The 16,230-nt window shown below is 40.4% G+C and overlaps 3 gene segments (V, D, J or C); all 3 read left to right on the forward strand.

Annotated features, from left to right (window-relative positions):
* LOC122705735 lies at positions 1 to 540 on the forward strand. The segment is given in 2 exon segments: positions 1 to 82; positions 206 to 540. Coding segments are annotated over 2 exon segments (381 nt in total).
* A 5,018-nt stretch (positions 541 to 5,558) lies between these two features.
* LOC122705736 lies at positions 5,559 to 9,755 on the forward strand. The segment is given in 3 exon segments: positions 5,559 to 5,634; positions 5,829 to 6,197; positions 9,541 to 9,755. Coding segments are annotated over 3 exon segments (636 nt in total).
* Positions 9,756 to 13,460: 3,705 nt separating this feature from the next.
* Positions 13,461 to 14,046, forward strand: LOC122705737. The segment is given in 2 exon segments: positions 13,461 to 13,509; positions 13,679 to 14,046. Coding segments are annotated over 2 exon segments (417 nt in total).
* Positions 14,047 to 16,230: the final 2,184 nt, after the last annotated feature.

Raw genomic sequence — 16,230 nt, forward strand, 5'->3', positions numbered from 1 at the left:
AAGAGTCAAGAACGTTCTTCAGGAGACACTCTAGAGATGATCTCTTCTCCAGGATTAGTGACTGTGATACTCTTCCTGCTGGGTAAGCAAAACGCCTGTAAAAATTTGGATCCTTTCTTCTGTTATATCAACAAAACCTTTAAGCATAATTTTATCCCAGAGTTTTATGCCCAAGATCACAGAGAACTCTCTTATTTTCCCCTAGGACAAACCCGTGGAGACTCAGTGAGCCAGATGGACGGCCAAGTGACCCTTTTGCAAGGGGCTACCTTGACTGTGAACTGTACTTATTCAGCCATCGGGTACCCCTTTCTTCTCTGGTATGTCCAGTATCCTGGAGAAGGTCCAGAACTCTTCCTGAAAGCCATGAAGGCTAATGACAAGGAAACCAACAAAGGTTTTGAAGCCACATACAATGCAAAAACCACCTCCTTCCACTTGGAGAAAGCCTCAGTCCAGGAGTCAGACTCGGCTGTGTACTACTGCGCTCTGGGTGACACAGTGACAGAAACTGCAGGGGGAGCTGAGCGCAAACTCTGAGCAGCGACAGGGCCTGGATGCATTGTGCTTCCAGCAGGGCCTGTGGTTGTTTGTCTCTTAGTCTCTGGTTGATACTAAAAACTTACAAATGGCTAAAGCATAAGAATAAGAAGAGAATATTCCCCATACCCAACTCTTTACTAGTAAAACTGAAAACTCTCTGACACCAATAGTTTCTTTTCCAGGGTCAAAGTAATTTCAAGGTAAAACCACATAATCAATGAAGTGGTGTTTTGCATATTCTTGAAAAATCCTGCTTCCACAAGTTGTTCCAAGTCACCCAGGTGGGTATTACTATGCCTCACTATACTTTCAAAGAACCAAAGTGTGCCAGATGAGGTGTTGTCTGCACAATGTCTTCCTTTTTTTTTTTTTTTAATATATTTTTTTCCATTTATTTTTATTAGTAGGAGGCTAATTACTTTACAATATTGTAGTGGTTTTTGCCATACATTGACATGAATCAGCCATATATACATGTGTTCCCCATACTGATCCCCCCTCCCGCCTCCCTCCCCATCCCATCCCTCTGGGTCTTCCCAGTGCACCAGCCCTGAGCACTTGTCTCATGCATCCAACCTCGGCTGGTGATCTGTTTCACCATTGATAGTATACTTGTTTCAATACTATTCTCTCTGAACATCCCACCCTTGCCTTCTCCCACAGAGTCTAAAAGTCTGTTCTGTACATCTGTGTCTGTTTTTCTGTTTTGCATTTGGGTTATCGTTACCATCTTTTTAAATTCCATATATATGCGTTAGCATACTGTATTGGTCTTTATCTTTCTGGCTTACTTCACTCTGTATAATGGGCTCCAGTTTCATCCATCTCATTAGAACTGATTCAAATGAATTATTTTTAATGGCTGAGTAATATTCCATTGTGTATATGTACCATAGCTTCCTTATCCATTCGTTACTGATGGGCATCTAGGTTGCTTCCATGTCCTGGCTATTATAAACAGTGCTGTGATGAACATTGGGGTACACATGTCTCTTTCAGATCCTCGGTGTGTATGCCCAGGAGTAGGATTGCTGGTTCATATGGCAGTTCTATTTCCAGTTTATAAAAGAATCTCCACACTGTTCTCCATAGTGGCTGTACCAGTTTGCATTCCCACCAACAGTGTAAGAGGGTTCCCTTTTCTCCACACCCTCTGCAGCACTTATTGCTTGTAGACTTTTGGATAGCAGCCATTCTGATTGGCGTGTAATGGTACCTCATTGTGGTTTTGATTTGCATTTCTCTGATAATGAGTGATGTTGAGCATCTTTTTATCTCTAACACCATACACAAAAATAAACTCAAAATGGATTAAAGATCTAAATGTAAGACCAGAAACTATAAAACTCCTAGAGGAGAACAAAGGCAAAACACTCTCCAACATGAATCACAGCAAGATCTTCTATGACCCACCTCCCAGAATATTGGAAAGAAAAGCAAAATTAAACAAATGGGACCTAATAAAACTTAAAAGCTTTTGCACAACAAAGGAAACTATAAGCAAGGTGAAAAGACAGCCCTCAGAATGAGAGAAAATAATAGCAAATGAAGAAACAGACAAACGATTAATCTCAAAAATATACAAGCAATTCCTGCAGCTCAATTCCAGAAAAATAAATGGCCCAATCAAAAAATGGGCCAAAGATCTAAACAGACATTTCTCCAAAGAAGACATACAGATGGCTAACATGCACAATGTCTTCCTGAGAGTGCATGGCATGAGAGGTGATAGGAGAGCCACAGCCTCCAAAAATTATCATTCTTAACAGAGAAAGAAGGGATGAAAGGAGAAGGAACAAAATCTCATACATAATGAAACAGTGGAAAGAGAGGAAAGGATTTTATTCACATTTATCTCTTTATTCCCCTGGAACTCTAAGAAATTAGAAAGGGTGTACGCCTGAAAATACAGAGAGAACAGAAAAAGAGTTAGCAGCGCAGAGTGCTGTCAGCAGATTTCAGAGGGTGAGAAGTGTAAGGAAGAAGGAAGACTCGTCTTGTAGAATAGTTGGAGAAGGAACCTAGACCTCACATGAGATGCATCAGAATGTGTCCTGAGCACCTGTGCAAAGGTTAAGAAAACACGGCACCAATCATCTGAGTAATTGAGAAAGACGGTGTTGCTCCGATAAGTGCATATGTGTGAGTGTTGAAGGTTTTGGGGAGCACTAAAACAGGAGGCCTGAGTGAGGTCGTTTGTAAGGAAAGAATAGCCATGCTCTTCACAATTCTTTATGACAAGCAATGATGACTTTCTAAACAGCATACAGAGAAGGCAATGGCAACCCACTCCAGTACTCTTGCCTGGAGACTCCTATGGACGGAGGAGCCTGGTAGGCTGCAGTCCATGGGGTCGCAAAGAGTCAGAAACGACTGAGTGACTTCACTTTCATGCACTGGAGAAGGAAATGGCAACCCACTCCAGTGTTCTTGCCTGGAGAATCTCAGGGATGGAGGAGCCTGGTAGGCCACCGTCTATGGGGTCTCACAGAGTTGGACACTACTGAAGTGACTTAGCAGCAGCAGCAAACTCAGCATAAAAGTGGAAGTTAGTCTTTAATGAACTGAAAACAACACAAAAAATTCCCCCAAACTTTGTATGTGCTGTGCTGGGCTTAGTCACTTCAGCTGTGTCTGACTCTTTGCAACCCCATGGACTCCTCTGTCCATGGCTCCTCTGTCCATGGGATTCTTCAGGCACGAATACTGGAGTGGGTTGCCATTTCCTTGTCCAGGGGACCTTCCCAACCCAGGAATCAAACCCAGGTCAGGTAGATTCTTTACTGTATGAGCCACAGGGAAGACCAATAATACTGGAGTGGGTAGCCTGTCCCTTTTGGGGGAGAACTTTCCAACCGAGGAATTAAACGGGGGTCTCCTGCATTGCAGGGGGATTCTTTACCAGCTGAGCTACCCAAGTTTGTATACTATTAAACTTTCTGACTTTTACTCATTGGTTAGCCTTTCTTTTCTTAAAAATGTTCTGTAATTTTTTTTCCCCTTCTTCCCTGTAACCCCTTGCAAACACTGATGTTTTTACTGTCACCATAGTTTTGCTTTGTCCAGAACATTATATAGTTGGAATCATATGGTGTGTAGCATTTTCAGATTGGTTTCTTTCACTTGTGTATGTGTGTGCTCAATCGCTTCAGTCCTGTCTGGCTCTTTGCGACCCTATGGACTGTAGCCATAACAATGGCTATGTGACACTTTTAAAGGTTACTTTCCATTTGCAGTTATTACAAAATATTGTCTATATTCTCCCTGTTATAACAATACATCCTTAAGCCTATCTTATTATACCCAGTTGTTTGTATCTCCCACAGCCACACCCTTCTATTGGCCCTGCCCCCACTAATAACCACCAGTTTGTTCTCTTTATCTATGAGGCTGCTTTTGTTGTTATATTCACTAGTTTACTGTGTTTGTTAGATTCTATACACAGATGATATCATACAGTATTTGTCTTTCTCTGACATATTTCACTTAGCATAATGCCCTCCAAGTCCATCCCTGTTGCTGCAAATGGCAAAATTTTGTTCTTTTTAATAAGTTACCATATTTACAGCACAACTTCTGTATAAGGGTTTATTTTGAACTAAAGTAATGAAAAAAAAAGCACAAAATGAAATTTATCAAATTTTTAAAGGATAAATTCCCATGAAACGACATTTTAAGAGTAACAGTTTATTTTTAGTCTCCATTCAATCTAGGCAGTGACTTTTTTTCTGACTACTTTCTTCATCAGGAAGCATGCAGTGAATGGGACCGGGGTTTTGTGATGCGGCAGTTGTTGGTCTGAATGGGTCTTTGTTGATGGTTTCAGCCCACTAGGGGGCACTGTAGGCTTTACAAGACGTGAAGACCTTTTCTGATGATTCCAAAGATGGAACAGTTAAGAGAGGAGCCCAGAGAGCATGGGGAACAGTCAAATTATAGACAGCAAAGGTGGGGAGAGGGGAACAGTGTTTGTGTAAAGTTCATCTCAGATGTCAGCTTTGTCATTGTATACAAGCTTTGGAAAGCTGTAGCCCTTACCTCTGTAAATCAATGGTGAGTATGATTCTCTGCGCAGAGGTAGAGAAATAGGGATACTACTGAGCTCTGAGAGAATGGAAGCTCAGCAGAAAACATCTGCATGATCTGTATTCATTTTTAAAATTTTTATGACTGAATTCCCCAAACCCACTGACCCAGAAATTATTCCAATACCCTAGACCTCCTACCTTTTCACATATTTCCTTGAGAGTAGAAAGAACAAGAATAAAAAGAGGAAAAAATAAGGAACAAAAATTGAAGGAAAGGAGAAAGACAATATTGAATTTGAGCAAAAAAGTGTGACCAGATCAGAATCAGCTGTGGGTCAACAGGGAGTCCAAGATTTGGACAGTAGGAAGGGGAGGTGGAAATTAAGGCAGAGAGAACATTATATGCATGTCCTGTTTTTCAAGAACCAAATTCTTATTGGAATCTGTGCAGAGGCTGACTATATATCTTGGTTTCTAAATGATTTCAAGAAATTGTATTTACTTCTGCAATAAACAGTGCATGTATCAGATAGTTTTCCTTGATGAGAATTTTCACATAACCGAATTATCAAAATCTCTGCCAAACTATGCAGTTTGAAAAATGGGTTATCCGTCCCTATAATTCCTCAAGGTTCTATGTAATCCATCATGACACAATTCTTCTAGAAATATCATCTACCTTTCCTCACACACTATCCCACAATCTTCTCTTACATATAGTCCTTTAAGAAAAGAAAAATTTATCACTACACATATCGGAAATATTGCTTTTACCTCTCTGCATTGTCCCCCCAAACCTCAATTTTGGAGAAATTGATGACCTTACTGCAGTCTCACCAGGCCACTGTGGGTGGAGTTTCCTGTTAAGTGAGCTGACACACCTCAGATGTGATTGGTACTCAGTGATTCTGGTGGAACACACTGACAGTAAGAACAACATTTCTCTGGCTCCAGGACTCTATATCCTTCAGAGTAGGGGTGAAGGCACCTCAGTTACCTGGGCAAGGGATCATGAAGAGACAGTGGGGAGCCCTGCTGGGGTTTCTGTGGGTCCAGATTTGCTGTGAGTCGGGGTCACCCCAGAGAGGGGGCTGGGCAGTGTCCACAGCCATCAGTGGGCGGGAGGGGGAGAGCTGACTGGGGCTCCTAGATGCTCCTTCATCCTCAGGTGCTTTCTGAGAGAGTTTCCTGGTCTGGAAACCCCATCCGCGACCCCTCAGTGACATCATATGTGTTTGCTTTTCTCTTTCCGAGCAGGGGTGAGAGGAGTGAAGGTGGAGCAGAGCCCTTCAGTCTTGAAGCTCCAGGAAGGAGCCAACTCTACTCTGAGGTGCAATTTTTCTGCCACAGTGAGCCGTGTGCAGTGGTTCCAGCAGAATCCTGGAGGCAGCCTCACCACGCTGTTTTTCATAACTTCAGGGACGAAGCAGAAAGGAAGGCTGAGTTCCACAGTGAATTCTAAGGAACGGTATAGCACCCTACACATCGCAGCCTCCCAGCTGGAAGACGCAGCCACCTACCTCTGTGCGGTGGAGGCACAGTGCTCCCCGGTGATCTGCAGCCTGTGCCCAAACTGCAGCTGCCTCAGCCCCACCCCTCCGCAGGGCTACACCATGCAAGTACCTTGTTACCTCTTTGGGATTCCAGATTCATACTTCAGCACTTTTTTCTTCCGAAGATCAGATCCTTTAGGACTGTCATTTCACTATTTGTCTTTTTTTTGTTTTTTTTTTTGCCCTTCTTCATCCCAGAAATCTCTCTTGTATATAAAGCTCTAATATGGAACCATTGTCATAACTGATGTAGATGCCAATATTCAATGTCCTGTTAAAACAATCTACTGTTCTTGACAGATAAAATATAAGCTACATATAAATTTCTCTGATGGAAAATGCTTGAAAAAATATATGGTGATCAACAAACAGAAAGAGATGACTCAATTTTTTGGTTAACTGCGTGTGTGTGTTCCTTCAAAGTGAAAAGGGAATTAAATGTGTGTAATGTTTTTAAAGCTTGTATTCAGATTTTTGATCCTGGTAATAACAAATATAAGAAAAATAATTTTTTATGTGAAGACAAGGCAGAGACTGGAGCGCTGTGTCTGAAAACCAAGGAGCACCAAACACTGAGGGCGGCTGCCACAGGCTGAGAGAAAGGCACGGGTCTACAGCGGCCCATCCACAGGTACCGACATTTGGGACTAACCAAGATGTCCTTCAGCAAGTGGATGGATAAGTAAATTGTGGTACCTCCAAACAATGGAATATTATTCAGTGTTAAAAAGAAATGGGCTGTCAAGCCTTAAAAATACAGAGGAAACTTAAATGCATAATACTAAGTGAAAGAAGTCAATCTAAAAGGCCGCCTACTATACGATTCCAACTATGTGACATTCTGGGAAAGGCAAAATTATAAAGAGAGTAAAAACCAGTGATTGCAAGGATTGAGGGGAGTGGAGGGATGAATGGGCAGAGCACAAAGGATGTTTAGGAGTGAAACTACTCTCTGTGATACTATGATGATGAACACTGTACATTTCTGTAAACCCATAGAATGTACAACACCGAGGATGAATCCTAGTAAACTATAAACTTTGGGCGATTATAATGTGTTAATATGGGCTCATCAGTTGTGAGAAATAGACCAGTCTTGTGTGGAAGTTGATAAGAAGAGAGGTTATGCAAGTGTGGGAGTGGGAGGTATATTGGAAACCTCTGCATCTTCTCTTTAATGTTCCTGTGAACCTAAAATGATTGAAAGTCTCAAAAAATTAGATTCAGATACATGAAACTAATTTGTATGAAGAGTTAAAGCATTTTAGAAAAATGGTGCCACTAGAAAAGTTCAAAGGGAAAGTGTTAGTTGCTCCATCCTGTCCTACTCTATGCGACCCCATGGACTACAGCCTGCCAGGCTCCTCGTTCCACGGAATTCTCTGGGCAAGAATACTGGAGTGGGTTGCCATTTCCTACTCCAAGGGATCTTCCCGACCCAGGGATCAGACCCAGGGATCGAACTCAGGTCTCCCGCATTGCAGGCAAGTTCTTTACCATTTGAATCACCAGGGAAGCCACTAGAAACATTACCCAATGAGACTTTACCCTGCTTCTTGCAAAGAAGATTCCAAATTTTCATTTTGCACTGGTTCTAAAAATGACAGGTGATCCCCACCTACACTTGCACGGAGAGACAGAAGCCAGAAAGCAATTTGGTAGCTTTAGAAAGAGCCTCTTGCTTTACCTGTTGGCAACTCAGCGACTTCCCCCGGGTCCTCCAGTCGTGCAGATGTTTTTTCTTTTATTCCTACAAGATGAAGTAAGACTTACAGAATGAATCACCAGAAGAACATCTCCTTACCGATTCAGTCACAAAGCCCCTTTGACCTCGCTGTCTGTGATGACGCTCACATTCAGTGAGCCCTGCCCCATTTTATGCCATTTTACTCTGGATTTATATTCTCCTTGATCTTATAGGAGAAATGAAATCACAGATAGGGATTCACTCCACGGACCCTACCTCTGCTTCAGAAGAGGACCTAGGGTTAATTAGTGGCAACCACAGCCCCCGAAGACTGCATGAAATGCACAAATGGTGTTGGGGTTCCAGAGTGCAAGGGGTCTCTCCCCACTCTCTCTCATCACTCTACATTGTATATGAGCAGGCCTCAATAAAGATTTGTTCTGCTAAATAGTATAAAAGAATTTAGAGCTAGATGAGCCCTTAGACAGGGTTTAGTTCACCTCATTTTACAAAACAGAAATTAGATCCAAGATGGCAGAATGAAAAATTATATAATTAAAAAATATATCAAATGAGCTAGCAGCAGAAAGTAGAGGATAAGCTGGATATCCTCACCTCCCCCTTAATGTTCTTTTCCTATCTCCTTATTCCAGACCCTTGTTGCTGAGCAAAGAAAAGCTGTCTAATGCAAACTGCAACATTAGATCTCTGCCATTTAGTAATTACATTTTAGGATACATTTCAACTGTTTCTACTGTCAATTCTCTGAGAAAGCAAGGGCCCACTGAAAACCAGGTTAGAGGAGACAGTCTGAGATAACAGGCAGTTGAAATGTCAAATGATCTTCTCTCTGTTACTCTGATCTTTGGCTTACAAGTTTCTTTTACAGAGTTTTCCTCCATAACAGGCAAATGAAAATGGTATATTGGCTGAACTTGATAGTTTCATATATATATATATATATATATATATATATATATATATATATATATGTTTGCTTGTTTGTTTAGGAGAGTGAATCATGGTGCTTTTATAATTTAAAAATTATATATCAGGCCCATCATTGAATAAAGAGCAACCGCATCTACCTCTTTTCAGCTTATAAACAGTCAAATTCTCTATCTCTATATTCTTACTGTGCATTAGATTACTTCAATCTGAGACATAATTTGTTTGACCTTTGCTGATTTTATGCATGTCCCTCGTAGGCACAGCCATGAAAAGGACATTTAACCAGAATTCAGTAGTTAGAGATGTGACCACCAGATGGGGGTGCACCTCTGCTGATCAGAATATGTGGAGGGCTCCTTTGAATGGATTCTGAATGGATAGGCTTAGGGCAGAAGCAGAGCCTTTTTCTTATTGGCTGGGTAGAAACCACTAGAGAAAAGAAGGGGACACTTGGTAACAGAAGCAGGTCTCCTGGCTGGAGACTGCAGGTCCACAATTGATCTTAAATGGGAAAAACAGTGAAGACACCCATTGGAGCTTTAATCACATTCTTATGGCTACAGCTGGACTGTGAGTTGAAGGTTTAAGGGAAACAGTAAAATAAATAAATTAATTAAAAAAAAAAAAAAAGAGAAACAGTGTATTAGTAGATATTTGTTAGACACCGAGACTGACTTTATTCAGGTTTCTTCTAGTTATTGTAGAAAAGGGAAAGTAAATTGTGGAACTTAATAATCTGACAACCTTCTCCTTTCTCTGACTTCTACTTTCTCCATAGGTGTCAGTCTTGGAAACGAGGTGGAGCAGAGTCCTTCTACCCTGAGTGTCCAGGAGGGAAACACCGCTGTTATCACCTGCACTTATACAGACACTGCTTCAGAGTATTTCCCTTGGTATAAGCAAGAACCTGGAAAAGGTCCCCAGCTCCTTGTAGCTATTCATTCAAATATGGGTGAAAAAAAAAGACCAGAGACTGACTGTTTTCTTGAATAAGACCTCCAAACGTCTCTCCCTGCACATCGCAACCATCCAGCCTGGAGACTCAGCTGCCTACTTCTGTGCAGCAAGGACACAGCGCTGCCCAGGCAGCCACTACCTGTACTCATACTTGTAACGGGCAGCCCCCTTCTCTGGTGCAACCTTCAAAGTAGCATTTGTCATATTGTTTGTCTGCAAGTGGAAACTGATGTGTTAGACAAGCATAGAATAAGAAGGTTAGGTTCAAGATGACCCAGAAAGTATGACACATTTGATGGATAATTGCTGCTTATTGATTTCTTGAAGGGAGTTAGCATTGTTTTGTTTCAAAATTGTAAGATTGCCTTTACATTTCCTACTCAGACTCCTTTTCTCTAAATAACCTCTTGGTATCAATTTATAATCCTTATCATGAATGGATTTTTTTTAATACTGTGTTTTGAAAACAACATTTATTATTTTTCTGATTATATATTGCATGCCAATTATAGGGAAATGTGTGATATCCAATAAATATGATATTGATAATTCTGCAATCACATAATATTGTGAATATTCAGCTTACCTTTTCAATAAATTATTGTTACAATAGGCTTATAATGTTTTTCACTTACTATTATATGTTGAATTGAGCATTCCCCATTCACATAGTTAATTATCAGTAGATGTTTGTTAAAGAAATAAGAAAGGGTGAATCCTGCAATGCAGGAGACTCTGGTTTGATTCCTGGGTTGGGAAGATCTGCTGGAGAAGGAGTAGGTTACCCACTCCAGTATTCTTGGGCTTCCCTTGTGGCTCAGCTGGTAAAGAATCTGCCTGCAATGTGGGAGAGTTGGAATCAACCCCTGGGTTGAGAAGATTCCCTGGAGAAGGAAAAGGCTACCCACTCCAGTATTGTGGCCTGGAGAATTCCATGGGCTGTATAGGCCATGTGGTTACAAAGAATCAGGCACAATGAGCAACTTTCACTTTCATTTTAACAGGCATACATGATATGTGAACTGTGTTAAAAACCTCTAACTACCACTGTATGTATACTTTTTGTAATTTAATGTATCCAAAATAGATTCACAAGTTCAGATACTTAGTTAATTTTGTTTTTGCTAATGATTGGCTTAAAAAGGAGTTTAGAATAGTTATTGCATAGACAGCCTGCTATTGTTTCTTTTCAATATTTAAGATAAGATTATTTTAAAACACATTAATTCACATTTGGTATGAGAGTGTTAAAAAAATCTGCTCTGGACACGAAGGCATTTTGAATAGCAAAGGTACTATCAGGAGAACTTTTCACTGAGAAGGGTAACAAAGTTGAATAACCTGAGGGGAAATTAATGTTTTATATTAGTAAATTGATTGGTAGAAAAAGGTGGGTGCTTTAGGTTGGAGAACAATTTGTGCTATGTGTGGTACCATCAGATTTAATGGAGATGCCAGGGCAGGATCTGAAACTTCAATCAGTTTAGCTGAGGCTGTAATTACTTCTAGATAGGAAGGTAAATTCTGTTCAACTTTAAGGGGTAGGCCCCTGTAGGTAACAGCTCTCTGCTGTCTGTCATTGTTGACTGAAAAGATGCACAATGTGAGAGCTGTGAGCTAAGTTTTACTTGGGGCAAAATGAGGACTGCAGCCGGGGAGACCGAAGCTCAGAGAGCTCTGAGAGACTGCTCCAAAGAGGTAGTGGGGGAAGGTCAACATATAAGATTTTGGCAAAGGGGGAATTCAACACAATCAAGTGCTTACTTTATGAAAGATTTTCTGCTAGTCCCAAGGAGCTGATGTCACCATGAAAGGATTTAGTGTTTTTCTAGATATGAAGAGATGCAAGGATTGGGATCATGAAATCAGTTCCTGAAAACATCTAACTATGTGAAGACCTGTTTCACCAGTTTCCCGGGAGCACAGAGTGCCTCACTGTCCACCCTGCATTACCCTCAGAGGGTTTTGAAGGTCAGCAGCTACAGCAGTGCAGGGTTCAGTCTCTGTCGAGGTGGAAGACAAATGCCCTTGCTGTTCAGTTGCTGACAAATACTCTTGGCAAGTGCCAATTTGTAGTTGACACCATGTTGTTTAACCTTAGGCATGGCTTTCCTTTTACATTCTTACACAAATATTATAATCAGTAGTAGTTTCATGATCAACTGTCTTATGGAGGTCTCTTGTGGTATATTCCCTTAGAACTAGGTACACAGAATATAGAGGCTTTTTCTGGCTCTTTTGGGCTTCCCTGGTGGCTCAGATGATCAAGAACCTGCCTACAATGCAGGAGACCTGGGTTCAATCCTGGGGTTGGAAATGATCCACTGGAGGAGGGAATGGCTACCCACTCCAGTATTCTTGCCTGGAGAATGCCATGGTCAGAGGAGCCTGGCAGGTCTGGGGTCACAGAGAGTTGGACCTGACTGAGAGGGTTCCAAATGAATTAATGGGAACAACATAAATTCAAAAGTTTGATAACCTGATGACCAATTATCTAGCATCTATTTGACCTCTCTGAACAGACCTGGGCTGTCAGAACAAATAGAGAAGAGAAAGGGACCACTGTGACAGGACTCCATGTCTGTGAGATTCATTCTAGCTTTCTGTAAAGGGGGATTATCTTTTCTCCTACTATTAGGTCCCAAGTTAGGTAACTGAGCAGATGTGGTGGTGAAGAATTATAGTGATTGCTATATTGATATGTAGGTTGAGAAAGCTGCAGTAATTAACACAAACGGATTTGTCTTCTTTTCATAAAGCAATTTATTTCTATCTTAAATGAAAAAAGCATATGTAGGTATGAGGATAAAAGATCACTACATCTTTTTTTTTTTTTTTTTTTTTTAGGTAAACCTCTTTATTTCAACCATAGATAAGTGGAGAGATTTTCCTTTCACCTTGAAATTCAAAAAACTTACTGTGTTAAAAATGTTACTCTCTATTGTTTCATTTTGGGGAGATCCTGAGCATTTAAACCTGTTAATATATTCTCAGGTATTTAATAAATTTGGGGAGATTGATTTCATTGATTTTTGCTTTTTTATCATTCTTCTGGAATTTCTATTGTAAGTAGTTTTGATCTTCTTGGACACCTTTCAGATCTCTGAAGAATTATTACCACTATTATTCTTTATTGTTTTTCCTGACTCTGTGGGAGAAGGCGAGGGTGGGATGTTTCAAGAGAACAGCATTGAAACATGTATATTATCTAGGGTGAAACTGATCACTACATCTTATGTTGTTTCCATAATCCATTACATGCAGTATCTTGAAACAAGTCCCATCATAGATGCAACAGCTGAACACAGTAGTTAGTCAAATTATCACTCTTCCTTTCAATATCAAATTTGACTTGTGTTTATTTTCGGATGTAATTGGTATCAACTGAAAATGGGTTTGGGTGGACTCCGGGGGTTGGTGATGGACAGGGAAGCCGGGCGTGCTGTGGTTCATGGGGTCACAAAGAATTGGACCCAACTGAGTGACTGAACTGAACCGAACTGAACTGAAGAGCTGGTTAATGCAAAAGGAAGTTTGGGGTGAGTGAGACACTCACCTGGTCCATAGAGATGTTGACATGAGCCACATCAACTTGCTACTCCAGGAAACCCCTGTTTCCTGTTGTGAGGCAGCAGCAGCACACACCCAGCAATCCTTCCCTCACCCTGTCAGGCTCATCTCACCTTGCAAAGTCTTGACACTGAAGAAGAAGATATTTTCCATCTAGCGGAGAGCTGAAACATGCTTCTCTCCAGCCTTCTGAAGGTGGCCGTGGCTTCACTGTGTTTAGGTAAGGATGGTCCCGGTGGAACTGTACCTCCTCTGTTACCTAAGGACTGGAGGAACAGGCAGTCTTATGGGAACCCTGGGAAGAAGGGGTGGTAGGGTCTAAAATAGGATTTCTTTATTCCACACCACTTATTCCTAAAGTTCTGATTCTTTTTTTTTTTTTTCTTTAGGATCCATTATTGCCCAGAAGGTAACTCAAGAACAACCACCACAAGTATTAGTGCAGGAGAAGGAAGCTGTGACCCTGGATTGCAAGTATGACACCAGGGAATCACAGTATAGTTTATTCTGGTACAAGCAGCCCAGCAGTGGGGGGATGATTCTCCTTATTCGTCAGGATTCTCATAACCAGCAAAATGCCACAGGAGGTCGCTACTCATTGAATTTCCAGAAAGCAAGAAAATCTATCACACTTGTCATCTCAGCTTCACAGCTGGAGGACTCTGCAGTGTATTTCTGTGCGCTGAGAGAGCCCACAGTGAGACGTGTGGAGGAGAGACCTGCACCAAAACCCAGGGCCCTGCTCCACCTGCCTTAGGGACCAGGGCAGGGAGTTGCCAGCACAGACAGGAAGTGATTATGGTTGCACAAGCATAGGGTTAGAGAGAAGATACTCATTCTAAGAAAACAGTTCTCTAGGTTCAGAGGCCATATTCAGAGCTATCATTCATTAAAAAAAATCCTTATCCCTAAAAATTTAGGTTTAAATTATTTATTTATTAAAAATGTAAAATTATGTACTGAGGACAGAAATTAGCCACATAAAATCCTTGCCATGCAGTGATTCATATGAGCTGGAAGAATTGACTAAGGAAATTCAGAAATGTCTGAATTATAAATCAGTAAAAATATGTGTGAATTGTTGGATTTTCATTTCAATTTATTCATGTTTCACCAAAAGTTTTCACTTTTGTCTCAGGTTCGAAGGATTTGTTAACAAAATAAGCCACTTGTTATATACAAATAAATAATATAGATGTTTATTGGAGAATTATCTAGTTTACTTTTAATATATTAGCATTAAACACACTAACATTAAAAGAAAATAGAAAGAGTAGATGATACATCAACAAATTGGGTTTTGACCAACATCCAGACTTGAGAGTTTCCAGCACTGGGAAGTCCCAGGTCACAGCACTTCTGGAGTCCCAGTTATGAAAAGAGTCCTTTCCATGGATAAGACTTCAAAGATTACAGTTCAGGGCTCTCATTTACAATCGCAGGGCAGTTGCAAACTGATATCACCATCAATCTGTGACCCAGTTGCAGCTCTGGTTTCATGTTAATGCTGTTCGTTTAGTCATGTAAAACTTGGAATGTTGCTCAGGCTGGGGGATCCCTCTAGGAGCTCAACAATCTCAAGATTCCTTCCCCATTTTATCCATTGTGCTAGAAGTCTTGCACTCACAGCAGGCAGTTACTCACAGTTAGGGCACTGTCCAGGAAGTTTAGAAGCAAGGTCAGAGGCCTGTTCTGCTTTGTCTCTGAAGCCTAAACAAGACTGGTTATTTAATTTTCCTAGCAAATCATTAAATATTAATTGACTATATGTTATGTTACAGGCATTGTTTTGTCATGAAATCTCTGTGTGGTTTTCCTTCTTTTGAATATCATGTTGTTTTTCACCATTTAATAAATTCATTCATTTTAGTTTTGTTAGCTGAGTTAATAGTACCTTTATTTACATTCTAAGGTGCCTACTTTGTGCTAATACTCATTGCTTCTTATTAACACCTCTATCATTGAATGGCTCAGTTTCCATAATGTAAGTTTTTCCTGCCTCTCTTCAGTCTTATCCACAAAAAGATCAATAATTAGTGGCTCTTAGAAGGACATTTTGCAAAGTACTGTATGAATTATGTTCTGTCTCTGGTCTTACCTTTCACTGCACGCTCTTCCAAAAGCATTTTTGCCATCATGTGGCTGATTTTGCACCCTTCTAGGCTCTCTCATTCAATCATTGTTACACAATCCCAAATATTCCTTCTCTGCAACTTCTTCCTTCTAACTTGAATCCCATTTTTGTCAGTGTTTTAAAAGTTGAATGGTAATGGGTGGTTGCTAAGTGATCTTGTATAGTAGCTGCTTCTTATTTTTGTATTTGGAAAGCAATTGTGTAGAGTAGAAATCTTAAAAGGAATGTCTTACATTCTTTACAATAAGTGAGGCTGGAAAAACTGGACAGCTAAATGTAAAAGAATGAAATCAGAACACTCTCTAACATCATACACAAAAATAGACTCAAAATGGTTTAAAGGCCTAAATGTAAGACTGGATACTATAAAACTGTTAGAGGATAACATAGGCAGAACACTCTTTGACATAAATCACACTAGAATCTTTCCTTGGTCTACCTCCTAGAGTAATGAAAATAAAAATAAAAAGAAACAAATGGAACCTAACTAAACTTAAAAGCTTTTGCATAGCAAAGGAAATCATAAACAAAACAGAAAGAAAATTCACAGAGAGAGAAAATATTCACAACCGAATTGACAAGGGATTAGTCTCCAAAATATACAAACAGCTCATGCAGATCCATATTAAAAAAAAACCAAAACAATTCAAATAAAAATGAGGGGACGATCCAATAGACACTTCTCCAAAGAACATGTACAGGGGACCAAGAGGCATATGAAAAGATGCTCAACACCACTAATTACTAGACAAATGCAAATCAAAACTACAATGAGATGTCACTTCACACTGATCTTTGGGCTTCCCT

The sequence above is a fragment of the Cervus elaphus genome, chromosome 12 (genome assembly GCF_910594005.1).
Source record: "Cervus elaphus chromosome 12, mCerEla1.1, whole genome shotgun sequence".
NCBI lineage: Eukaryota > Metazoa > Chordata > Mammalia > Artiodactyla > Cervidae > Cervus > Cervus elaphus.